Here is a 24,092-nt window from a genome sequence, read left to right on the forward strand (position 1 = left end):
TTTATCTATTTAAAAAGAAATGGCTTAGGAAGGAGCCCCAACAGCTTTCTGAAGTCTTGAGGCACCAGACAGATTTGATGTGGGGTCCCCAGTTCATCAGCTAGAATGGGGGCCAGGTTCCTGAAAAAGGGACCTAGAGCAGTGGTTCTCAACTTGTGGGTCGTGACCCCCTTTGAGGGTCAAACGAGCCCCTCACAGAGGTTGACTAAGACCATCCAAAACCAAAGATATTAATATTATGATTCATAACAGTAGCAAAATTACACTTCTGAAGTAGCAACAAAAATAACGTTATGGTCAGGGGTCAGCACAACTTGAGGAACTGTATTAAAAGGTCACTGCGTTAGGAAGGTTGAGACCTACTGCCCTAGAGCAAGGCTGTTGGCCATTTGCTGGCGTCTGTGCTAGACTGAAGCCTTACCCTCCAGCAGCTGACACAGCGTCCTCATTTGAAAACAGGTCTTCACAGGTAATAGAGTTCAGGTGGAGTCATAAGGTGACTGTGAATGTTTCCCCATAAAACAAGAAATCTGACACAGAGCCTCCTGGGACTTTGTGGCAGCAGCCCGAAACCAGTGCGATTTGGATCCCGGCGGCCCTTCTGAGACCACCAGTGCCCCATCCAGAACCCCCGGAGAGCAGCTGTGGACGGGAGCTGACCCTGGTCTCCCAATGCAGGCAGTGAGGTCCTGTGCCCTCCCGCACTGGAACCCTCACATGCAGATCTTGGAGGGTTATCATCATACATGGAGATTCATCATAATACTGTGTTACATCCAAAGGAACTAACAGGTCACTGAGGTTTAAAACAACCCGAGAGGAAAGAAGTCTCAGCACAGGTGTTAACCAACAGGATGAGGGAAGGAAGGTCCGTGGCCCTCTCTGGATTCCGCTTCCCTAGCAGCTGGAAGTGAAGGATTGACTGTCATCGCAGAAAAGGCAGTATTTTACGATACGATTCACAATTTGCTCTCCCCAAATCAAAAAGAGAGAAGCTACCTTCCCCTCCTGGCAGCTGAGTCAGAAGGTAAGATATGGGCTAGTGTTTGACTTTGGGGGGTTCCTTGGGCCCACGCCCCGCTGATGTGCTTGCATGGCAGCCACTTCCGCACACCTTCCCTGAAATCAAACACAGGCCTGAGGTGAGTGGTGAGCTCCTGTAATCTCTCAGATATCAGGTGCGGTGAGTGGAGCCACCCAGTCCTGCCTCGTGAGTCCTCCTTGCCCCACCCCATAAATCCCAGAGCCTCACTCCACATGGGCCAATGAGGGGACAGAAGATAGCCAAGCCTACCAGCGGTAAAATGGGGGCCTCTAAACCCCATGCCTTGTCCTCATTGCCTCTTGTCAGCCTCCTCCTCTGCTTCCCATACCACCAACCTTCACTAGACAAACGAGACAGGCACCAGAGCCCAAAGACGGACACAGTCAGGATGTAAAGCAGGAGTCAACTCTAGGACATCAGTGCTGGCCCGAGCTTGGCCACCATCATGGCACAAGAGGGACACCATGATTGTGATGTGTTTTAGTGGGAGGTGTGGATAGTTCCTCTGCAGCCTTCTTTGATACTTTTGGTCTTTATTTCTATGAAATGAGACAATTAAAATGGATTTTACACACACACACAACAAACAGCCGTGAGAAGGAGAGCTAGTTTCCGAGACCAGAGCTCCAGGGACCTGGCCTTTCCTCCCACACTCTACACTAAGGTTGGTATCGTGAGGCAGTTGAATGTGGTCCAAATGGGGCAGGGGAAATAGGTATATATTCCACTAAGGACTTCAGGGTCCCTTCACAGCAGCTGATAACAGCAATGTGACTGGGTAGAGGATCAGCAGAAAAAAAATCAAAGAGCCAAACTGCCTGGTGGAATCTAAGTGGTGTGTATAAGACACTTCAGCCAACAACAGCTGAATTCAGCTCTCCAAGACAGACCCTACAGAGATGAGACCACAGAACACACATCAACAAAACAAAAATAACATAAATCTCCCAAATTAGTAGGGTCAAACTGGGAATTAGCAACAAACAATGGGGGGCGGGGGCTAATAAACACATGGTGTATTAAAACCTCAACTTCTAAGCAACTCATGAAGTGTAAAGGGTGTTTCAAAAGAAACTCAAAAATATATAAAGCTAAACATGAAAACACATTTCATTTCAAAACTCGTGGGGCTCAGCTGAAGCAGGAGTGAGATAGTATAATAGCATTAATGTATATTAGAAATTAGGAAATTCTCAAACCAATAACTGATTCAATGATAAAAGTTCAATAGGGCCAGGCATGGTGGTGCCCATCTTCAATCCCGGTGCTCAGGAGACAGAGGCAGGCAGGTCTCTGGGAGTTGAGGTGGTCATTCTGGCTGCATAGTGAGTTCCAAGCCAGCCAGAGCACAAAAAGATCAATAATACTGACAAGCCTATATTAAAACTGACAAAACTTAAAAGAGATTAAGACCTAAGCAGCTGATACAACTAATACAGCAACAGACATCACTACAGACCCTACAATCACTAAAGGAGCCGAGAAAATTACTTGTTTTGGCTCATGATGAAGTCAGATAAGAAAGAACAGACCAATTCCTCACCTCCCAGCACAACCTTTAGCAGCCAGAAACTCCCTCTGATCTCTGAAACAGGAGGCTCTGTCCCTTCAGACCCCTGCCGGCTGCTTTGACTGTCTTAGCAAGCCTCCTTTTGTACTATCTTTCTTTGTTATCCTGGCTAGTTAATGTCAACCTGACACAAGCCAGAGTCACCAGAGAGGACGGAGCCTCAGCTGAGAAAATGCCTCCGTAAGATCTGGCTGTAAGGCATTTTCTTAATGAGTGGTTGATTGGGGTGGGCTCAGCTCATTGTGGGTGGTGCCACCCCTGGGTTCATGTTCCTGGTTTCAATAAAAAGTAGGCAGAGCAAGCCAGGAAGCAGTGTCCTCACCCTCCTACCCCACCCATCTCATGGCCTCTGCATCAGCTCCTGCCTCCAGGTTCCTACCCTGTTTGAGTTCTTGCCTTCACCGCCTTTGATGATGAACTTTTATATGGAACAGAGTGAAATAAACCCTCCCCAAGATGCTTTTGGACATGGTGTTTCATACAGCAATAGTATCCCTAAACAAGACGTCTATTTTTTTTTAAGATCTATTTTATTTTTATTTATGTGTATGTATGTATGTCTCTGCAAGTACGTATATGCACATGTCTTGAAGGGCAAAAGAGGGTGTCAAATACCCTGGAACTGGAGTTCTAGGTAGTTGTGAGCTGGGAACAGGAATCGATCCCCTGCAAGAGTAGCCATTGCTCTTAACTGCTGAGTTGTCTATGTGGCCCCTAACATCTGGTTTGTTGGAGCCACAGCATGTAAGGGCTGCCATTGATGATAAAGACCTCCAAATACAAAGCACAGTGTGGTGTTGTCTACAGCTGGGGCAAAGCAGAGGAAAGCCCTCTACCACCTCACTGAAGTGTGGTGGGATACTCAGCAGGCAGGGAGTCCCTTGCACTCAGTATTGATCGCCATACGGTTTTATGACTGCTGTGCTGTATTATTAGTTCTGACTGTCCATCTCTTCCTGTGACTGACAGATAAACTACACTACAGGGGTGTGTGCATAGGGAAAAAAGCATCAGCATGGGGCTAAGAGTTACCCGAAGATCCAGGCACTCACAATGGCTCTTGGGGCATTTATTCTAGTCACAGAAATCTGAGTGGTGGCTCTGATCCAGACAGGGTTAAGTCCAAGCACAAGGGCTGTGTGGCAGTTTGTTTCGGCGATGCCCCCCCCAGCACCCCTACTCTCTCTCTCTCTCTCTATCTCTCTCTCTGTCTCTGTCTCTCTGTCTCTCTCTCTCTCTCTCTCTCTCTCTCTCTCTCTCACACACACACACACACACACACACTTATTTTCTCTTGCAGCCACAAAGCAACTGATTCATATTCTTCTGAAGACTTAATCTATGATAAGCTCAAATGACCAATGGCTACTTCCCGTGTAACCCTCCTCTGTTAACTATGTAATATGGGGGCCATTGGATTGTGGGCCATGCAGGAGAGGCCCAGACGCTGTCAACTATGGTACATTAGCAGAGTGCGTGGAGGGATGGGGCAGCCCCCGGTGGCTTAGGACCTTCTATTGGACTTGCTTTCGGTGTCCTCTGGTCTTGTCTTCTCCCAGACCTGTGTCACTTACTGTTTGGTGCCATAAGGGATCCTTATGTACTGAGAAACCTGTTCTAACAGGAAAACTCCTGACACGTGCAGGGTGGGCTTTCGACGTGAGCCCATGATTTCCATTTCTGTGAGCCATCACAACTCATTCACTCAAGCCCAAGGACAAGCCGTGCTGAGAGAAGGGGCACCTTCCAGAAGCAAGGGCTGGTAACTCATCAAGCACCAAACACTGTGAGAAAATAGTGGGACAAACCCATAGTCTGAGTCATTCACAAGCTAAGTTGCCCACCTCCTGAAACGGGCTGTTGGGTTGAGAACTGGCGCCCAGGGATAAAACCAACAGGTAACTCCATCTGCAACAATCTACACCAGCAGTTCCTGACCTCCTATCTGCACCAACTGGTGTCAATGGTTTTGCATAAGAGGTTGCCTGTGTTGGCAGCGGCTCCGACGGGGGAAATCTAGGAGGATGGTGGGGAAAGGCACCGCTAACATGCAAGAGTGGGGTGCTTTTGTCGCTGTGAAGCACAGAAAGTTCTAAGGTCATTTAATCCCACACCCCAAGGGCCAGAGGCTTTAGCAACAGGCAGCTCCGGGTATCAAGGGTAAGAAGGATGCTCTTCCTGCTGGCTCTGCCTCAGTGCAATGGGCAGAGCACTAAACGCTGGTACTCGCATCCACCATGCCCACACAGGAGTCCAGGGAAGGCTTGGGCTGCGTCCACCCTTGGGAGCTCAGATGCTGATTTGTCCCCCATTCTTCAAGTCTTCAGGTCTCTCTGAAAGCAAAAACAGAAGTCACCATTTTCCCCGTGCAAGCCATGCCTTGGATACTGTGACTCCATGGGCACCTAGATTTTCCATTAAATGTTATCCATGGTCACTGGGGGGCTGGGTCTCTGAGGGAGGACGCTGCTAGCTCTGGATAGCTCCCATCTAGAAGACCTCTGCAATCTTCATCTCTGCCTAAGATGGTCCCCAAACTGTTAGGAAATTGTCCCCAGACTGCTAGGTCTCAGCTGCATGCTCCTAAGGCCTGACATAAGACAGAACAGTTTTGGTTTGCCCTTGCTAGATAGGGAAACGTGAAGGGTTGGACGAAGATGATGGAGTGGGGACTTCTGGGCTGACAGGTGGGACAGTGTGCAGGGGGCAGGACTCCTGGGAGAGCCTCCAGTAAGACAAATCAAACCTGGCAATCCTCTTACAGAAGGGAGGGGCTTCTGGCTCTTCCTTGAGCCATTTAGAAAGAGATTGAAAAATGGGTGTGTCTGTCAGGTGATGTCTCCTGCAGGTCCTCAGTGGTCAGAGGCAGCTGATGGCTAAGATGCCCCGAGCGGCCCTCAGAAACCCTAGCCAGCCACCATAGCGAAACCCCTCAGAGAACAGACCCTTCCAGAAACTGCCAGGCCTTTTCCTGATTGCCAAGAACTCTTGGTACATCAGCCTTCCTAAAATGATGTTCAAAACATGAAGATCACCTGGTTCCCTACCCCAGATCCCCAGTGAGACTGACGGGAAGAGGGTCCCAGGGGTCTTCAGTTTTAGCAAACTGTGAAGGAAGTTTACTCTGTTTGTCCCTCTGGACAGAGTCAGACCGAGGTCCTGGTTTGCATATTCCTAGGCATCCTTACTAACTTGGGGGCCCTCACTTGTCCAAGAATCCCACCTATCATGAGGAAGGTTGTAGGACCCATCACAATGCAGAGGGCATACTGGCTAGGACCGCATCCCAGTCATGGTTTCCCAGTCTGAGCCCCTGGCTGCCCCACCTTCCTCCATGGGATTGTTGTCTTTTGAAAGTTTGTCTGTCTGTTACATAAATTTCACCCCTTAATAGTCAGGAGAAAATATCTTTGACACTGGGCTAGGGGGTGGCGTGAGGCCAATCTGTGATCAAGTTATTAAGCATTTGCTTAGTGCTTGGTCCCTAGCTGGGCCTAGCCTTCCTGTAGCCCTTTCCCACTCAGAGGAAGAGGGGTCGTGGACACCTGGAACTCATCACAGCAAGGCCTGTGTCTATCGGGACATCTCTTTGACTGGTGCCAAGGAGTTCAGTTCCCTGGCAATCTTCTTCTTGCTGACCAGGGCCTCTATGGCCTGCCCTGCTTCCCTCTCCCTGGAGTATAGCTACTCAGACCCCTCTTGTTTAAGAACTCTGTTCTATAGCTGGGCGGTGGTGGCACACGCCTTTAATCCCAGCACTTGGGAGGCAGAAGCAGGCGATCTCTGTGAGTTCAAGACCAGCCTGGTTTACAGAGTGAGTTCCAGGACAGGGTCCAAAGCTACAAAGAAAAAACAGAAGAAAAAGAACTCTGCTCCACTCTGGCTCTCAGCAAAGCATCAACTCCACAGGGGCAATCAGAGAGGGGGCTCACCTGGCTTTACCTCATCCAGACGCAACTCACCTACCCTCTCCTCCCTGCACACATAGCACCCTAAACACACCCCTATTCCAAGAGGACACCTCATCCACTAGTCAGTTTTTTCCCTGCTGAGTCAAGCAGGTTCACACTTCCTGTCCCTCCCCTGTGTGCCTGGATAACACCCATGGGATTAGCTATGCTCTAGGGCTGATACCCAAAGTCACCAAATCAATGCAGAATCAACATCCTTTCTATCACCTTCCCTGGCTCCCTGTGGCAGAGCTGTGGTCACACTGGGTGCAGGGAACACATGACCTGGAGAGTCACTCCACCCACCTCCCTCTGGGGCACCACACCCACCTCCAGCTGCTCATGAATCCAATCCAGGAAGGCGGTGATGCGGGTGTAGACCCCAGGCTTGTTCACCTCAGCACAGCCAATGCCAAAGCTTGTGGCGCCCACCAGCTTCCACAGTCTCCTCTCCTGGCACACTAGGGGGCCCCCACTGTCTCCCTGGATAGCAGAAGGAGGCAAAAGGCTAGGGGATTGAGCAGCTACGCTGTGCTGGTGACACAGACTTCCCTTTTCAATTGCCAGTGGGTGACACCACGTGCCGACCTCTCCCCAGCACTTCTAGAATGGATCTGCTATTCTCAAGAGGTGGCTCCTTGCCAGTGTGGGAAGGTGTCTCCCTCCAGCTGTGTCTCCCTCCAGGTCCCAAATGCTAAACTAGGAAGGTCAAACGTGGCCTGTGTAGCTCACAGAGCTGGAAGAGGAAAGGTCTGGATGAGAGGGAAGTAATTCTGTGGCCAAAGGTGGCACTGAGTCTCACCCCCTGTGGCTTTTGGAAACCCGGACCAATCAGCTCACACCGACTTGCCGCTCTGGTTGGCTCCCTACACCCTCAGGCTGGAGAGGAGTAGGGAAGACAACGCCCCATCCCCTGGAAGACTGGGAGCCTGGGTAAACACAGGCCGGGCCACCAGGAAAGCCACAGGTATCTTAAGCAAATCTCTTCCTTGTACTATGTAAATTTGCTTTTTTGTCCAGTCACAGGGAAGCTGGCAGTGGCCTGTCCCTTGGGCTGAGTCACTATACTGAGCCCTTGCCTGCTGCCCTGGCCCCTGGGGTAACTGGCAGTCCTTTACCTGGCAGCTGTCCACACCGCCCTTCAGATAGCCTGCACAGAGCATGGACGGGGAGATGATGCCGCCGTACACGTCCCTGTGGTTGCAGATCTTGTTGGAAATTAACGGGACAGCCGCGTGGTTCAGGACAGGGGAGGCGTCACCTGCCTCAAAGCAATGAAGAAACGTGTAGCGAGGAGTCTGGCTTAGACAGAGACAGGAGAAGTGGGGGCAAGGGCCATGCCACCTGACAGTCTGTAGCTGGAGACTGTGGTGGAGCAGGTGGGGCCTGGAGAGCCCCTACTGAGTGGGCCGTGTGTTCTCACCTCCGTGTCAGGGCCCCTTACTCCCCTAAGAGACTCAAAGTGCAAGAAGTAGACAGACGTTTCTTCCCACAGCCAGCCAAGCCCTTGACCCACCCTGGCCAATCCCCATTACAGAAGGGAAACTGAGGCTCCTGAAGGCCACACCTATCTGGACAGAGATGTATGTGGTTAGCAGAAATGCGCCCCTCCAAATATAGGTATGGGCCCTGGACCTGTGGACATGCCACTAACCAGGGAGGCGTTCAAGGGTACAGGTGTGAGACAGCCTTGATGATGTGGGCAGACTCATAAGAATTACAAGGGCTTAGCAGAGACTCAGAGAGGGCAACACCAAAGGAGCAGGGCGTAGCAACAGATCAGCACATTGGCCCTGAAGCTGAGGATGAGGCCACCAGCCCAGAAGTGCAGAAGCAAAGGTCAGGGGGTAGCTGTCATCAGAGCCACCTGGGGAATCAGCCTGCCAGCCCCAGCGGCCCCTGAGGCTGGTTGGTCAGAGCTGTAACTGGAAGGGTAACAAACACAAGCTGGGCACTGAATCCCAGAGTTTGAGAGGCTGAGGCAGGAGGATAGCTGTGAAGTCCATGGTTAGCCTGGGCTACATAGTGAGTTCCTGGACAGCCTGGGCTGCAGTGAGACCCTGAATGAATATGTCTCCCAGGGGAAACACTGACTTCCTGCATGGGTTAATTCCAAGCCTCCTCTTATTTGTCTGACTGTAACCAAGACACACGACCCTCTTTGGACGAGCCTCTGCAGAGGCCACTGAAGTACAATCTCAAGACTAGGTCAGCTCGCATGTAGGGAAGGCTCTAAATCCAACAACTGATGTCATGGAGACAGGGATCAAGGACCTGAGGAGATGGGTCAGTCAGTAGAGGGATTGGTTCAATACCCAGAACCAGAACCCACACTAGGGAGGGGGAAGAAAACTCAGCCATCTAAACATTGGAACTGGAGGAACACATCAGCCAGCCAAGGAACCTGAGAATGGCTAGAGCCACCAGCCGCTGGGGAGATGCCGGGACAGACCCCACCTCGGGCCTGCGGACACCTCCACCTCAGGCCTGTGGACACCTCCACCTCGGGCCTGCGGACACCTCCACCTCGGGCCTGTGGACACTTCCATCTCAGGCCTGCGGACACCTCCATCTCAGGCCTGCGGACACCTCCGTCTCAGGTTTTAGAACCGAGAGGACTTGCCTCTGCACTTTTGAGCTTTTGGAGTCATCCAGGCCACAATGTTTGCTACAGTTTCTAGTGAAAGCAGGCTGGCCCGAGCCTAGAAAATTCTCGAAGGAAAGCCCTTGCTGGGAACCCTGAGCCTCGAGACCAAGTCAGCACTGTCTCTTGACTCAAGGGACACAGACGTCTCTGGTAGGTCTGTGACCACGGCTAACAGTACTACCATCACCAGCGCCATCGAGGCTCCTGGGTAGCACCTTCTATTCTGTACTCCCAGGAGAAAACAGCTCACTCTGCCAGCTCTTACAGACATCAGTTCTTTACCCTGTACCCTACATGCTGGATAAAGCTTGGGGGTCATCAAGGTATACTTTATACATTTGTTGCAGCTTAAAAAGAGGCAGGAAGGCCTCTCTGTAGACCAGTACCCACACTTTTCCCTCACAGCCCATTTCTCTCCAGAGAAGCCTCACAGCATCACGCCGTCCGAAGATAGACAACACCACGGTGGCCCATGGTTACTCAGCAGACCGTTGTCATGAACAGTTGGTCTGCACTAACCCTGAGCTGGGACCTCCAAGTATCCTCACAGGACATCACAGCAGGACACTGGAGGGTCCCTACCAGACCACTGACCTCCATCCTCTGTGGCCCCCCATCCTGATGTCCAGCACAGTTTCCCATCAGGAAAGTTCTCTTCCGAGTTGGGCAGACAGACGGGCTGGATGGTCTCTGTTAGGATGGGAACAAGGATGTGAAGTTGTTGCAGCCACCGTCCCAGAAATCAGCTGACTTTGGGTTCAGGTCTCCTAACCCTTGGCCATTGAAGGCAGCTGGCTCAGAGCTGAGGCCTCACCCACTCATCGCCCAGAGTCTATAAAACTCAAGGGTAGTGCTAGACTGTGGTGTGAGCCCAGAGCCCAGCTGCAAACGCTGGCTGTAAAAACCCGCACAGTAGATGGTTCAGGCTTACGGGCTATGTGATCACATGTCGTCACTGTTTCTGGAACCATAAGAGGTGTAAACAAAAGGGGCTGGTGGATTTATGACAAGATTTTACTGCTCAAATGTGCATTGAGTCACACTTGGCCTTTGGCTCTAGTTGGCCACTCCTGGTCCAGACTTTGAATGTATATATAGAACAGCACTCTGGGGATGTTCCTGCTGTCCCTGGTGTTTGTAGTGACAGCAGGCTGGCCTGTACCTAGGCTGTGCCACTGAGGCCCTAGCAAAGCCAAGTGACTACATGTGCCCAGGGCTTTCATGTAAGCAGCTCTTGAGATGCCCCTCCCCCAGCCCACATGGTGATAACAGAAAAGTGGGGAGAAGCCGGGCGGTGGTGGCGCATGCCTTTCATCCCAGCACTTGAGAGGCAGAGGCAGACGGATCTCTGTGAGTCTGAGGACAGTCTGGTCTACAGAGAGAGTTCCAGGACAGACAGCCAGGACTACTGCACAAAGAAAGAGAAACCCTGTCTTGAAAATCAAAAGAACAAAAAGGAAGGGAAGGGAAGGGAGGGGAGGGAAGAGAAGGGAAGAGAAGCCTAGAACCTTCCAGATGCTGGAGGAAGAGGTAGACTCCTGCCACACCTTCAAGCTGCCCCAGGCTGGGACCCAGCAAGCTCTTTCCACTGGAGGTGCCCTACAAGAGACTCCATGTAGCAAACAGCAGGACAGGAACAGGAATGTGCTGTCTGCTCTGGTCCCTAAGGGCAGGTGACTCTTCCACCACCTAGAGGCACCAGCTGGCCTGGCCTGGAGAAGCTCTTACATGCAGCTGGCACCAGACTGGGAGACCAGAGTAGAATCAGGAAGGCTATAAAGGCACGAAACTTGGACTGGGAAGATGGCTCAGTTGACAAATGCTTGCCTTGAAGGCCTGAGTTTGATCTCTGAAACCCATGTGAAAAGCCAGATGTAAAGGCATTGAGCCTGTTACCCAGTGCTAGGGAGGCAGAGACAGAAAGGTCCCTTGGGGCTCAAGGGCTAGTCAGCCTCCTAGGCAACTCTAGACCAGTGAGAGACCTTACTCCCCCCACTCCCCGCCAAAAGCAAGATGGAAGGTCCCTGAGGAACAACAGTCAAGGTCATTGTTAGTGTTTGCCTATGGCCTCCCTGTGCATGCACACACATGTTCACACATGCATACACACACACACACACAGCTTCAGTGAGCAAAGACAATGCACTGATGTCAGCACCCAGCTGAATCAAACACTGGGATTTTCTGGCAAGGATAGTAAAGCAGCCATTATAATGATGCTTCAACAAGCATCAACCAATTCTATTAAAACAAATGAAAAGCAATGTCTGGCATGGAAGCTGAGACATACCATAGAAGCCCAGACATACTGCAGAAGTCCAGACATACCTCAGGAGCCCAGACATACCGCGGAAGCCCAGACATACCGCAGAAGCCTAGACATACCATCAAATGTGAGCGGCTCAGCCAGTTTCATGAGGGCGATGTCATTGCCTAGCCGCTTCGGCTTGTATTTGCTGTGGTAGATGATCTTCTCCACCAGATGGGAGGGCATGGGGCTGTCCATCAGGGACACAAGACCCACCTGGACGGTCCAGGACTTGGGGTGGTACAGGCTGAAATGCACAGACCGAGAGGCAGAGCTCAGGGCACACCCAGTCATGCTGAGCTCTGGTGCCCCAAGAGCCCAGGGAGATGGCGAGAGATGTCACCAGGTGGGAGATGGCCTAATATCCTGCACATCTGTGCCCCGCATTGACCACCTTCCCAAGTCCCACAGGAGCCCAGAACACACCCCATGTACACCCCAGACAAGCCATTCTCTCCACGCCACCCAAGAGATACGCATTTGAGAGCTGGGTTCAGCTTTGCTCCCGGCAGAGGCTGTCCCGGGCTTTCTCCACTGGACAGTAACCAAAACAGGAGATGAAAAGATAGAGAATCAGTCGTTGGGTCTGGGATGCTTTCTGTGATTTTCTTGCCATCTGAACACCTGCCAGACCCAGCTTGGTGGGGGCGCAGTGTTCTCTGGGTGCCCTGCACTTCCACCCAATGGTACCCTGCTGTGCCATAACACAGATGCCAGTAATGAGCTACAAGAAGGCCTGGGAGGCTTAAGATTTCTTTCTGCCCCGATCTTTCTCCTTTTTCTACCTTTTCTGTGCCAGCCCAGCTCTGTCACTCCCACAGAGAGAGATCCACTGTGAGGACTGGCATTCACGCCTACACGTGACTCTATGGTGTCTGGCTTCCTGCCTTCCTGTCTGCCCTCAGGCCATACCACCCCATCTACATCTGACCCAAGACTAGATAAGGCCCTGGGAAGAGCAGAACCCACAACAGCAGGCACAGACACTCACTCGTAAACACAGTGCGCAGCGGTGACAATCCACAGAGGGGTGATGACAGAGCCCCCACACAAGTGGTACCCCTGGAACTGGAGGCTGGCCTGCCAGGGCCACTGGGCAAGCGAGGACATGTTTCCACCCACAATGCGAGGGCTGTAGCCGGTTCTCAGGCCACAGGCTACAGAAGGAGAACAAAGGCTTATGGGTAATGCCATCAGCACCCTGAACCCCCTACCTGGCACTATTCCAATTCCCTACCCACCAGAAGGTCAGGCACACAAAAGACTCAGAGGTATGTGGGGTTTGTAGGAGGGCTTGGGAAGGGCTGTTGCAGAGAACAGGCATGCTCACCCTGCCCATCAATGACCTCTTGGTGCCTAGCCCCACACTGGCACCTAGGGGAGGGGGTCTTAGTTGTCCCCGAAGGGAGGCCATGACTCCACAAGGCCAGGCTTCCATGTGGCTCCCCACCTATTTAGACACTTACCCGAGCACCTCAAGGTGACCACGCGTCCCGAGGTACAGCCTTCCCTGCAGTGGAAAGAAAAGTTCATGGACAGCCAACAAGTGGCGTTGGCAGAGCAGGGGTCACACAGCCGGACTGGGGGCCTGGGTGTCCAGAGGAAAACCTGGCTGCAGGGCGCCTGCCGCATTTTCTCCCTGCTTCAGCCTGGGCTCCAGTTGAGATGCCTCAGGTCTGTCTGGGTACCTGACTGTTGCTAAGGGAACCTGGTTTTTCTTTATCAGAGTTTTGTGGTTATGGGGTGGCGGGGCTGGAGGTAACTGGTGAATGTGAAAGCACTTTGTAAAGGATGCTGTTTAACTTCCTCTTCCCTGCTTGCTTACACACACACACACACAAACACAGACATACACACACGCATGTGCACACACACAAACACATACACGCACGCACATGCATGCACACACACACACACACACATGCTCACACAAACACACAAGCACATGCATGCACGTGCACACACACATTCCCTGCTGTGAGGCAGGCCCAGAACTGGCCTGATGACACGCCTGCCTGTCACTGGGCATCACTGTTGCTCTTTTACTGTGCTTCTTCCCCCCACCACACACACAGAATCTTGCTTTCCAGGGTTGGGGGTTCACCACTGCACCCCAGCTTATACACCACCATTCTAACCATAGCAGTGAGCTCCACCCTTCCCCCTCATGGAGCGCTGTGACTCAGCACCCATGCAGACAGCTGTAGCACCTACCTCACCGCTTACCTCAAGTACACAGAGTGGTGCAACGTGGTCACCTTGTCATCTGGCAAAAGGTGATTGATGGACACAAAGTCGCCCTGGAACTGCTCCTCAAGTGCGTCCACTCTGAGATGGTCCGAGCTTAAATAGCTGCAGGCGCATGGAAACCCAGACCCAATAGTCACGGTTACTCCAAAATATCAGTCACCCCCACACACGCTCACCAGGTTACCAGCATCACACTTGGGAGACCTCACTTGGTTACCCCCAAAACCATCAAAGGCTGCATTTTGCTGAAGAAATACATACACCTTAGCCCAGCATTCCAGGCTGGCTGTGGCCTGGGGGCTAGCTTGCTGTCCCACCGCCCCTCAGCCTGGCTGGCCCACCCATCCAGCTCCAGTCACAAAGAAAGACCACTTCCTGCCACGGTTAGGGAGTCCCCACCCACCCCTCTCTGGTGCACTTGGTTTGGTTGGAGTCAAGCCTCAGGGGAGGCAGCTAAATGTCTAGCTCCTGGGGACCAGGAGTTAGGGGAGTATGAGAGCCTGTTTCACCTTGTCTAGCCCTGTCGTGGAAGGCAGTGACCAGAGGACCCTGGGAGCAAGCAAATGGGCTCAGTGTCAGGAGACAGGCATATACATCCATGGTGCAGAGGAGAAATATGAGGAGACCAGAACAGGGTAGAATAGCTCAGCATATACCCAGAAATAGAAAAGGGAAAAAAAAGTAACATTGGAGGAGTCCCCAAGGAAGATGGGGAGACAAAGCGTTCTGCAGGTGGCTAACTCCTCACTAACCCGGCAGTTTGTCACACAGGATGCCGTTCATTTGCTGTTAAGTGCCTCAGCCACTCATGTAAGTACAGTGCAATGTTCAGCCAAGCATGAGTTTGAAGAAAACGCCGTCAAGATATTTTCCAGGCATTGCCTCCCAGGGGAGGCTGCAGCAGGCCGCCTTGGTGTAAAGGAGCTGGCTTTTGCTGGGATGTCAGGTGATGGGGAAGGTGGGCAGGGTGATGAGCGGGGTCTCGTGAAATGCGGAAGGAGCCTAAGTGTCACAGGTGGAGCCCACAGATCGCCTCAGAGCAACAGCCACCCCCACCACAGCCATGATCTCTCCTGCTCCCTAGTGACCGCTGAGCCCCCTCAGCCTTTTAAGGCGGGTGCCGACATTGTCCATTCTAAGGGAGGAGACTGGGCAAGTTCCGTATCACTGCCCGAAATCTGCACCAATTTTTGAGCCAACTGGCTTGACTGTCTGATTTTGGTTTGGGTTTGGGTTTGTTGGTTTGTTTGTTTTTTGCTTGACTGCTGCTATTCCAGATATGAGAGAGAGATGTAGCAGAGGACAGGGAGCTGCTAAGGAGAGAGGAGGGAGGAATAAGCAAGAGCGTAGAATAAAGTCGGAGAGGCCGGGGCAAGGGTCTGGGGCTGTGTTCATGGTCTGGGAGAAAGGGTACAGGGACAGCCTGTGTCCCTCCCATACTCTCAGGGGAGAAAGGGAGGCTAGGGTGGGATTTAGAACCAGGAGCTGTCCCCCTTGTCAAGTGGACAAGACGTGCCTGAAGACCTAAAGTTCCTATCCAGGGTCCAGACGGGACGCAGAGGACTTGAGCAGGGTGTGCCCGGCATTATGGCAAAGGCCTGGGACTGGGAAGGGGAAATAGTCCAGAGAGAAGAAAGGGACTGAGAAAGAGATTGACAGGAAACAGAGATACCTGATGGGGAAACTGGGGCTGTTTGTGTGTGTGTGTGTGTGTGTGTGTGTGTGTGTGTGTGTGTGTGCATGCATACATGAGTGTGTTTTGTCCTGTTTGAATATCCTCCTTTTATCTAAGGAGTAAACCTACATAACTCTCAACATTGTCTCTGAGTGACCTTTGCAACCGCCATGGGATTTTAGTTGCATCATGTTTGGAACCCAGGAAGGCATGGTGTTCAGAGGAGGCATGGCTGTGTGACCTGGGGCACTAGGATCCCACTGGCTTCGGTCCTCCACAGATGGTTGTAGTCACATAGTTTTGAGGACCTCGCTTTCTTAGTTACAAACTGGATGCACTTCCGAGTGCGCCACTGTTGATCTTTGCTCAGTTCCTAGATGCACGTGGAATCTTGGGAACCTGCCTGTGGTAAGCTGGGACCTACAGAATTGAGAAGTTGAGAGGGAATGGGACCCTGAGAAACAAGGCAGGGGTCAGGAGGAACGACCATAAAAGAGAGGGAGCCCCCAGTTGGGCAAAAACGTGTCGTTGCAGTGTGGACAGCCAGTAGCTGACTCCCAAACCTGAAGATAGAAAGACACTGTCTCAGATGGTCTCCTAAGGCTACAGGTGTTTCTGAATAACGGTATCCTAGGGGCTCTTGAGGATGTGTGTGCAGACGTGCATGTGACCAGCGTGACCATGTGCAACAAGGTTCCAACATCTGCTCTTTACGCTGCAAAGCACCGAGCCAGAACTTCTGGGCTTACAAACTGCTTTCTGTTACTTTTTTTTTTTTTTTTAAAGGTTTGCATGTTTTGTTTGGCTATTTTTGTTTGATTGATTGATTCATTGGTTTTGTTGTTGTTGTTGTTGATGATGTCGGACAGAAACTTACTATTCAGCTCAAGCCAGTCCCAAACTCTCCATGTAGCCCAGGCTGGCCTAGAATGTACATTGTTCCTGCCTCTGCCTCCCCAGTGCAGAGATTGCATGTGTGTCACCGTGCCTGGTTGTTGCAGTGCTGGAACGGAACCCATGGCTTTGTTTATATTAGGCCAGTACTCTACCAGCTGAGCCCAGGGCCAAGGACGTCAATTGCTTTTGCATCTAAAGTCCTGACCTAGCCATGAGAAGTCCCTTCACACACAATGTTCTGTGTGTTCAGTCACCTGACTGCTCGGGGTTTGTCTTGCTCCCTGTGAAGGAAGACAGGGCCAAGTGCCACAAGGTTGCCATAAGAGTGAAGTGTGGCATATTGAAGCCTCGAGAGCTCTTGACTGTCCAGTAGCAGTCTGTCCTCAATCTGTCCTCCTTGCCCTTTGGCCTTGACTCACCTGGGAAACCCCATCTGGGCACAGGCAACCTTGGCATAGTGGTTTTTCCAGTCATCAGAGCACATGGTCCTCCAGGCAGCAGCCGTGAACACCTGGAGCGCGGCTCTCTGGCCACTCACCCGCACTGGGGATTGGGGAGATGGGCAGTGAGGACCAGCTGAGGCTGGGCAGAGACTGACGACAACCCCACTCACTCCACACACCCCTCTTCCAATCTGACTGGCTCCTCCCAGGGCTCCTCCCAGACAAGATGCTGCAGTTCCCACGGCCTGCACCCTGAGGCCTCCACAACCTGTCTAGTCCCCCGGGTGAATGCAAACACACAGAGTAATACTCCCAGGACCTAGCTAGGCACATCCCAGCTGAGGACAGGGCAGTACAATGGCTACACCTTGGATCCATCTCAGAGTCAGGAAGGGAAAGCTGGGCTGTGGTCACTCTCTGTGACTTCCACCAGTGACCAGGCACAACTCACCACATCGGAACTCATCCTCCCCGTCCTTGCAATCAGAGACCCCGTCGCACCGAGCTGTCAGTTCGATGCACTTGAAAGACGAATGGCACCTGTACTTCCCAGAGCAGTCGAAGTGGACTGGGAAGGGGAGGAAAGTGTGACCGCTAGCAAGCGGCCCCTTGGGTGTGCAGCACTGATATCTGTGCACCTGCCTCGTGGCCTTGAACTTGCCCTGTGTTGAAACTGCATCCCTGGCAGCAGCCCTGTTTCCTTCAGCCCTGTTTCTGGCCTGAACTCCGAGGGGTGGGACTGTTGCAGTCATGGTATTACTACTTTCAGGAAGCACAAATCAGGGTGCATTCGGACTCTAAGGGTTCAAAGTCAGGAGCAAAACTGCATGGCGGTGGCCAACACACCCAGCCAGTCCAGCAAGAGCCCCAGCTGAGACCTTTCGACCACTCTGCTTCCTTTTACTCTGAGCCTGAAGCCAATCAACTGTGGAACACACGGCTGAGCAGGAGGCAGTTTGTGCTGCCCTGGGCTGCAGTTACTTCAAGGAGAAAACGAGAAACTATATGCTCGAAGGGAGCCCCTTCCTCCCTATGACCCACTTTTCCAAAAACCCCACATACCTCCTTATAAAAATAGCCAAGGAGCGTGGTATGACTTGAATGGAAGTCTTTGTCCGTTCCACCCATGCTCCCCCTTCCCATCACAGAGTCCTGTTTCATCAGCTGCCTTTGAGTAATTCTAACTGTGCAGGTAACCTAGTGGCAGAGCCCGGAGCACAGCCAGCAGCCCCTGCCTGTCCCCACACTGGCTTGACATTCACGCAGGCAGACGAATCCCATAACCATCAAATCAAAAGGACATCAGCCACCAGTAATTAAGGCCGGGCAACAGCAAGTACAGTCGGGGTGGGGGTGGCAGGACTCATGCAAGTTTAAATGCCAGAGCGGTATTCGAGCGCCTACTAAATAATGGACGGTACTCACTGCCCAGGCCGATGGCCAGCGCCAGTATCAAGGCAATGATCCCAATGACGATGATCGGAAAAAACTTCAAGGGCAGCAGGGACAAGATCTGCGCAGCCACCGCGTCTGCATCTGAACCAGAGGAGTTGGAGAGGGTGGGAGCCGAGGAGCACCGACTTTGAGTGGCATAGAACTTAGAGCTAGCCTTGTGTCCCCTCTCCCCTCTGTGCAGAGAAAGTGCCAGCCCAAAGACAGCTCTTCATTAGATGAATGGCCATGTTGTCTAAGTCAGCCTCACCCTCCCAGCCTCGGCCTAGCTCTCCGTCCTGGCTTAGGAGACATGGTTGGGGGTTGAAAGGTATCCTCCAGAGGAGCCTAATCCCCGACAGCCAAGAATGGGATCTTACTTGGCGGCCACAGAGGGCACAAGTTAAGATGAAGTCCTTAGAACAGGCACTAATCTTGTGCAACTGGTGTCTTCGGGAAAGGGGAAATTCCAACACAAATACGGGCGTGCATAGAAGAAAGACGACAAGAAGAGAATAGAGGAACAGATGTCCACGTGAAGATGAAGGCCCGAGGATAGAGTGGCATGTCCACAATTCAAGGAGCCCACTGTCTACACAAGGCCTGGAAGGTCCTATGTGCATCCATGGGAACAAGGCCTTACTGACATCGGGGTTTTCATGCTTCCAGCCCCTACAAAGGAGGCAAGGAGACTCTGTTGACTGAGCCACCTAGCTGTGAAATTTTGTCCCAACAACCCTGAGAGAATAGTTGAAGAAAGTCCTAGGTCCCAAGGATGTATCCAGAGAGGGTAGTGTGACTTGTAGATTTTACACCATATGCTTGAAGCAAGAAGGGCACTGGGCTCTCTTAAATTATTATCCCAAGCTGGCCTTTTCCTGGAAATAAACAAAAAATGGACCTGAATTCATCCTGACATCACAATGACTTTGCTGGTACCTCACCCATGGGTGCTCACAGTGGAAGGGGCCACGGGCTTCTCACACGGTCCAGGGGTGGACACGTCCACTTCCCAGTTAATGAGATGGGAGCTGTATCTACACAGCTTAAAGAAGACGTAGTTTTTGACCTAATAATGTCACTTCTGGGAATGTATCCTAAATGCTGTCATGGGTATACGCAGATGTCTGTCTCCACACACCTTGTGGAGGGTGCCGTTCCTGAAACTGGCAAACAGGAAGCAGCCTGAGCAGCCGACGAAAGGGCAGCAGGAAATCTGCAGCCTCGCTGTGGTACATGTGGGATGGACCTCCTAGGGGTCTTTTCCAATTTCACAAATCCACTCCTCCCTCCCTGCCCTCCATACTCTGTAATCGTCCAGATGGCTTAAAAGGAATCCTTAGGGGCTCCTGTATGCCGGTTTTTCAGAGCTACAGCCGTAACTGTCCTTCCCTCACCCTCCCCCAGCCCCGGGGGTCATCACCCTCATTGCTCCTAAGCTGGCCTCTCCAGACCAGCAAGCCACAGAAGGCTCTCAGCACAAAGACCCCATAGAAACAGGCATCAGGGGGAAAATGCCTTATCTAGTAGGCATGTGATTTGAGGAACCAACGTCCCTTCTTTTGGTGGCTACAGCACTCATTTTAACCAGGCACTTAACCTTTGGTGACATATAGCTTGCCTGAGTTGTCTGCGGGGGCTGTGGCCACTGTTTCTAAGGACTTCCTGGAGGGCTAGAATTTTCTTAGCCAGCATTTGCCCTTCTTCTGAATGACTCAGAGCCAATGTGAGGCTTGGGCCTCTGAAAACCTCCAAGAAGGGACGAAAACAAAACAAACAAACAAAACCCCACTGTCTCCAGGGACTTAGCAAGCACCAGCAACAAAGGGGCTCCTCCTGAGCACCCTCCAATTCTTGTGGTTTTGCAAGATCAGGAACCAGAGGTATTGGGCTCCTAATGCGAAAATACCCAGGGCAGGTGGGAGACAGCAAAGTCACAGAGTGCCCGTCTAGTGTGTGTAAGACCTGGTTCAACCTCCAGTACATAAGAGAGAGAAGGAGAAAAGAAGAGAAAAAGATAAAGAGGGAGGTGGGAGAGAAAAGAAAGAGTGAGAGAGTGTACAAGGAGAATCCCGTTCTCCCCACTCCCCCTCAACACACACACAGGCACACAGGGACCCTTGACCACGTACACCACTTCTGCACAAGGCCCACATCGCCAAGCCCCCTACCTGGTGCCACAGGACTTATTTTCAAATCATCCAAGCCGAACAGTGATCTGAAGGAGAAGGGGGCTTCGGCCGCCGGAGGATCATTCTCCCCCATGGTGACTATCTCAGGGCCTCTGGTGCTGGCTTCGGGCTCCACCTCCACCTGCTAAGCCAGGGGTACCTGAGATTGGTCCCTGCGGGAAGTGTGGGCACCAGGGTTGCCTCTGTCCCATTTGAAATCCTTTCAGTCAGACATGAAGCCCACTCCCTGGGGCTTTGTCCCAAACACTGGTCTACTGAGAACACAATTTTCCCTGGGCCGCGGTCAATAGCAGAGTGGCTTCTAGAGCTGATAAAAGGGCGGAATTTTGATTCCTCTCCAGTACCGACGATGGCGCCCTCTGCGTAGCCAATCTTAAAACCAATCAAGTGACACTTTTAAAGATAAGTCCCTTGGCCAGACAGAAGCATTCGGTCATTCTTCTTAGAAGACCGTACCTATCCGAGCGATTTCTAAAGCTGTTCTCTGTTCTCTAACATTTTGATTTTTCTTTCTAGCCATAGGATTTACCTGCCATAGACATAAGATGTTCAGAGACTCAATTTGTGTAAGTAACATGAGAGAAAGGGCACAATTGCACTGTTAGTAGCTTTTCACAAACACAATCCTCTCCTGGCTCATGCAAGCATGACCTGATTGAAAACGAGAAAGTATCCGAGCCCTGGGGACCTGGGCCACCCAGCCAAGCAAGGAGTGGCTGGGAGCCTCTGCCTCAGGCCAAACCCACACAGGGCTCTGGTTCCTACAGTAGAGACTTTTCCAGAGAGGGCTGAACAAGCACAGATATGTAGGGCGCTCCCAGGTGAGTCCTCGGCCAGTCCTCCCGAGTGCACAGCCAGGGTATGTAGGAATCTGCTTACATCAAGGCGGAGGTTGACAGAAGCCCCCCGGAAGGCTGGGGAACTCCAATAAGGAACCTATGTCACCACCTTCCTGGCTACCTGTTGTGTTTGTCCGTATCCCAAACGGAGCTACACAGCATTAAAAACGAACCTTGTTTCTCACAATGTTTGTAAACTCTAAGCTTTCTGGAAAATTGGCTCTAGGGGTGCATCCCCTCCCAAGCAGGCCTTGGTTGGCAGGTCCCACATAGGAAAGCTGAGAAATAGCTCAGAGCACATCCTGGAAGTGTCCCCTCCCAGGGGCCCCTCACTTACTATTTCTGGAGCCGCCATCCTTTGAAGCAGTAATAATTTCCTTTCTCATTATAAACATGAGCAGGAGGGTAAGCAGCTGGCAGAGGGGAGTCCAGCAAGAAACTATTGCCACCAAGTCACTCAGCCTTGTCGACTCTGTCACCGAGGCCAGCGGCATCGCCGTGGTGCCTCTGTAACTCGAGCTGGAGGTGGCGATCAGGTGGCCCTGGTGGTATAGCCACAGAGATGGAGAGAACAGCTTGCAACTGAACAGAGCCAGAACTACAGGGGTGTCACAGAAGAACGGAGGGCCCAAGGACACTCCTTTGTTAAGATGACCAAAGGGCCACCCCCAGTGCCAAGCAGACAGCCCCATGGAAGGGCAGGTCAGCACTCGGCTGGGCAGTGCCATCCACCCAGGTGACTGAGCCTCCGGTTTAATCCTACAGCTGTTCTGGGGACAAAAGACAGAGACTAAACCATTTACTTGTAACATTTTTGATGTCATTGTTTTTAACAGCTGAGTAGTACTCCACTGTGTAAATGTACCACAATTTCTTTATCCAGTTCCAGTTGAGGGACATTAAAAATTGCCAACAAAGAAACTTCTAGGCCCAGGACACTGATGAATCTGTACATTTTTTTTAATATTTATTTATTATGTATGCAGTGTTCTGCCTTCATGTCTATCTGCAGGCCAGAAGAGGGCGCCAAATCTCATTACAGATGGTTGTGAGCTCCCATGCCATTGCTGGGAATTGAACTCTGGTGCTCTTAATACCTGAGCCATTTTTCCAGCCCCCCCCCCCCTTACAAATATTTTTTTAAAAAGAAATTATATAGTGTTTACAAAAATTCAGATAACTGAGAAAAAGGGGGGGTACCTCTTAGCGCGTTCTTTATGCTATGCCGAAGAGTTCAGGGGGCACCCAGCCCTGATCTGCAGGGGTACAGACTTTCAAAACTTACAAAGTTCAGAGGTAGATCACCAGGTGTGGATCACCTGACGCAGAGACACTATGAGGAAAGTAAGCCAGATGCTGGTGGCGCATGCCTTTAATCCCAGCACTCAGGAGGCAAAGACAGTAGATCCTGTGAGTTGGAGGCCGACCTGGTCAACAGAGTGAGTTCCAGGACAGCCAAACTGTCACAAAGAGAAACCCTGATCAGGTTCCAGGCCTCTGGTTTCTACTATGCCATCAGTGCTGGGCCCTCACTGAGACTCTTTTTGGACATCCTGTTGTTCCCTGTGCTGTGAGATCCTGCAGCTTGGAGTCTTTGCAACAATCACAGGCAAGTAAAGGGATTTACTGCGTGACTTACTGGTCACACGGCAACTTCCATGACGAGACTTTTTTTTTTCCTTTTTTCCTCTTAAATTTTGTTTTATTTGAGGGGTGGTTGCGGGTAGCAGGGGCAGCAGGCAGATGTGAAGGGAAGGAGAAATGAACGGGACCAAGATGCTGATGTGAAAGACAGATTGACTAAATAAAAAGAAAGGGGAAAAACAAACAAACAAACAAAAAAAGGGAACCCCTGTCTTAGAAAAAAAAAAGTAGCCAGTCAAGCCAGTTCACAAACACTGATACAGAGTCCCTTAATCGAGTGTTAGCACTCTGAATCCACCAATAGTAAAATGCATAAATGCACACGTGCATTAGTATCTATGTTTATATAAAAGTGTGTTAAGACCCGAAGATGAACCTTAGGAAACAAGATTGACTTAGCACTGAGAAGCCCACTTTTGCCTTCACTGGAAATAATATGTCAGATTAAGGTATAGTATAATCATATACAGCCCAAATATTACAACAATTCGAAAGGAAGAGGAAAGCCGCTGGTATTTGGAGATCAGGTCATATTATGTCCGTAGAAAATGCAGAAGGATCTCTGGAGTTCTAGGAGCGATAAGTAAACTCAGCAAGATCTTTGAATGTGGGTTCCTCATACAAAAACCGGTTGTGCCTCTCTACCGCTGCCATACACAGTGTTTTAAAGTATCGTTTACAGGGGGCTGGAGAGACGGCTCCGTGGTTAAGAGCATTGCCTACTCTTCCAGAGGCCCCCGGTTCAGTTCCCAAAACCCACACGGTAGTTTACATTACCATGGTAGCTCACAACTGATTGTTATTCCACTTTCAGGGCGTCTGACGCCCTCCTCTGGCCTCCATGGACACCAGACATGCATATGGTGCACATACATGTGTGCAGGCAAAAATAACCATACATATGAAGATTATATATTTACCTAAAACCAGTCACAGTGGTACACTCCTAAACTCCACAGATTTGGGAGGTAGAGGGAGAAGGATCAGGAGTTCAAGGACATGCTTAACTGTATAATGAGTTTAATGCCAACCTGAGCTATATAAAAGCCTGTATCAAATATACACCTATATAGGCTATATAGATAAATAATTTATAATAGCATCAAAAACATAAATGAAGGGGCCAGGAGATGGCTTGATGGGTAAAGTACTTGTCATATGGCCCTTATAACCTGAGTCTGATCTCCAGAACCTGCACAAA

At 51.2% G+C, this 24,092-nt stretch overlaps 1 protein-coding gene across 1 annotated transcript; it reads right to left on the bottom strand.

Annotated features, from left to right (window-relative positions):
- Window positions 1–3,819: 3,819 nt before the first annotated feature.
- On the bottom strand, window positions 3,820–20,496 carry Tmprss3 (transmembrane serine protease 3). Its single transcript, XM_050142372.1, has 12 exons — window positions 20,388–20,496; window positions 18,211–18,321; window positions 17,237–17,353; window positions 16,762–16,885; window positions 13,747–13,872; window positions 12,987–13,030; window positions 12,512–12,677; window positions 11,598–11,767; window positions 9,807–9,902; window positions 7,684–7,826; window positions 6,896–7,048; window positions 3,820–4,948 (listed from the first exon to the last, which is right to left on the bottom strand). Exons 1-12 carry the CDS (start codon window positions 20,479–20,481, stop codon window positions 4,931–4,933), a joined length of 1,362 nt encoding a protein of 453 aa, XP_049998329.1. The 5' UTR covers window positions 20,482–20,496; the 3' UTR covers window positions 3,820–4,930.
- Between the last annotated feature and the right edge of the window lie 3,596 nt (window positions 20,497–24,092).

The sequence above is a fragment of the Alexandromys fortis genome, unplaced genomic scaffold (genome assembly GCF_014885135.2).
Source record: "Alexandromys fortis isolate MF-2015 unplaced genomic scaffold, M_Fortis_MF-2015_v1.1 scaffold_9, whole genome shotgun sequence".
Lineage (NCBI taxonomy): Eukaryota > Metazoa > Chordata > Mammalia > Rodentia > Cricetidae > Alexandromys > Alexandromys fortis.

What these genes read in the sequence shown, in the direction of transcription:
- Tmprss3 (XM_050142372.1), bottom strand. Translation starts at nt 20,481, where the DNA reads ATGGGGGAGAATGATCCTCCGGCGGCCGAAGCCCCCTTCTCCTTCAGA. An exon ending in GCCCAGATGGGGTTTCCCAG is followed by an intron (nt 13,873 to 16,761) that starts GTGAGTCAAGGC and finishes ATGCGCCTGCAG; the next exon opens with CTATTTAAGCTCGGACCATC. An exon ending in GGTCACCTTGAGGTGCTCGG is followed by an intron (nt 12,678 to 12,986) that starts GTAAGTGTCTAA and finishes CTCCTTCTGTAG; the next exon opens with CCTGTGGCCTGAGAACCGGC.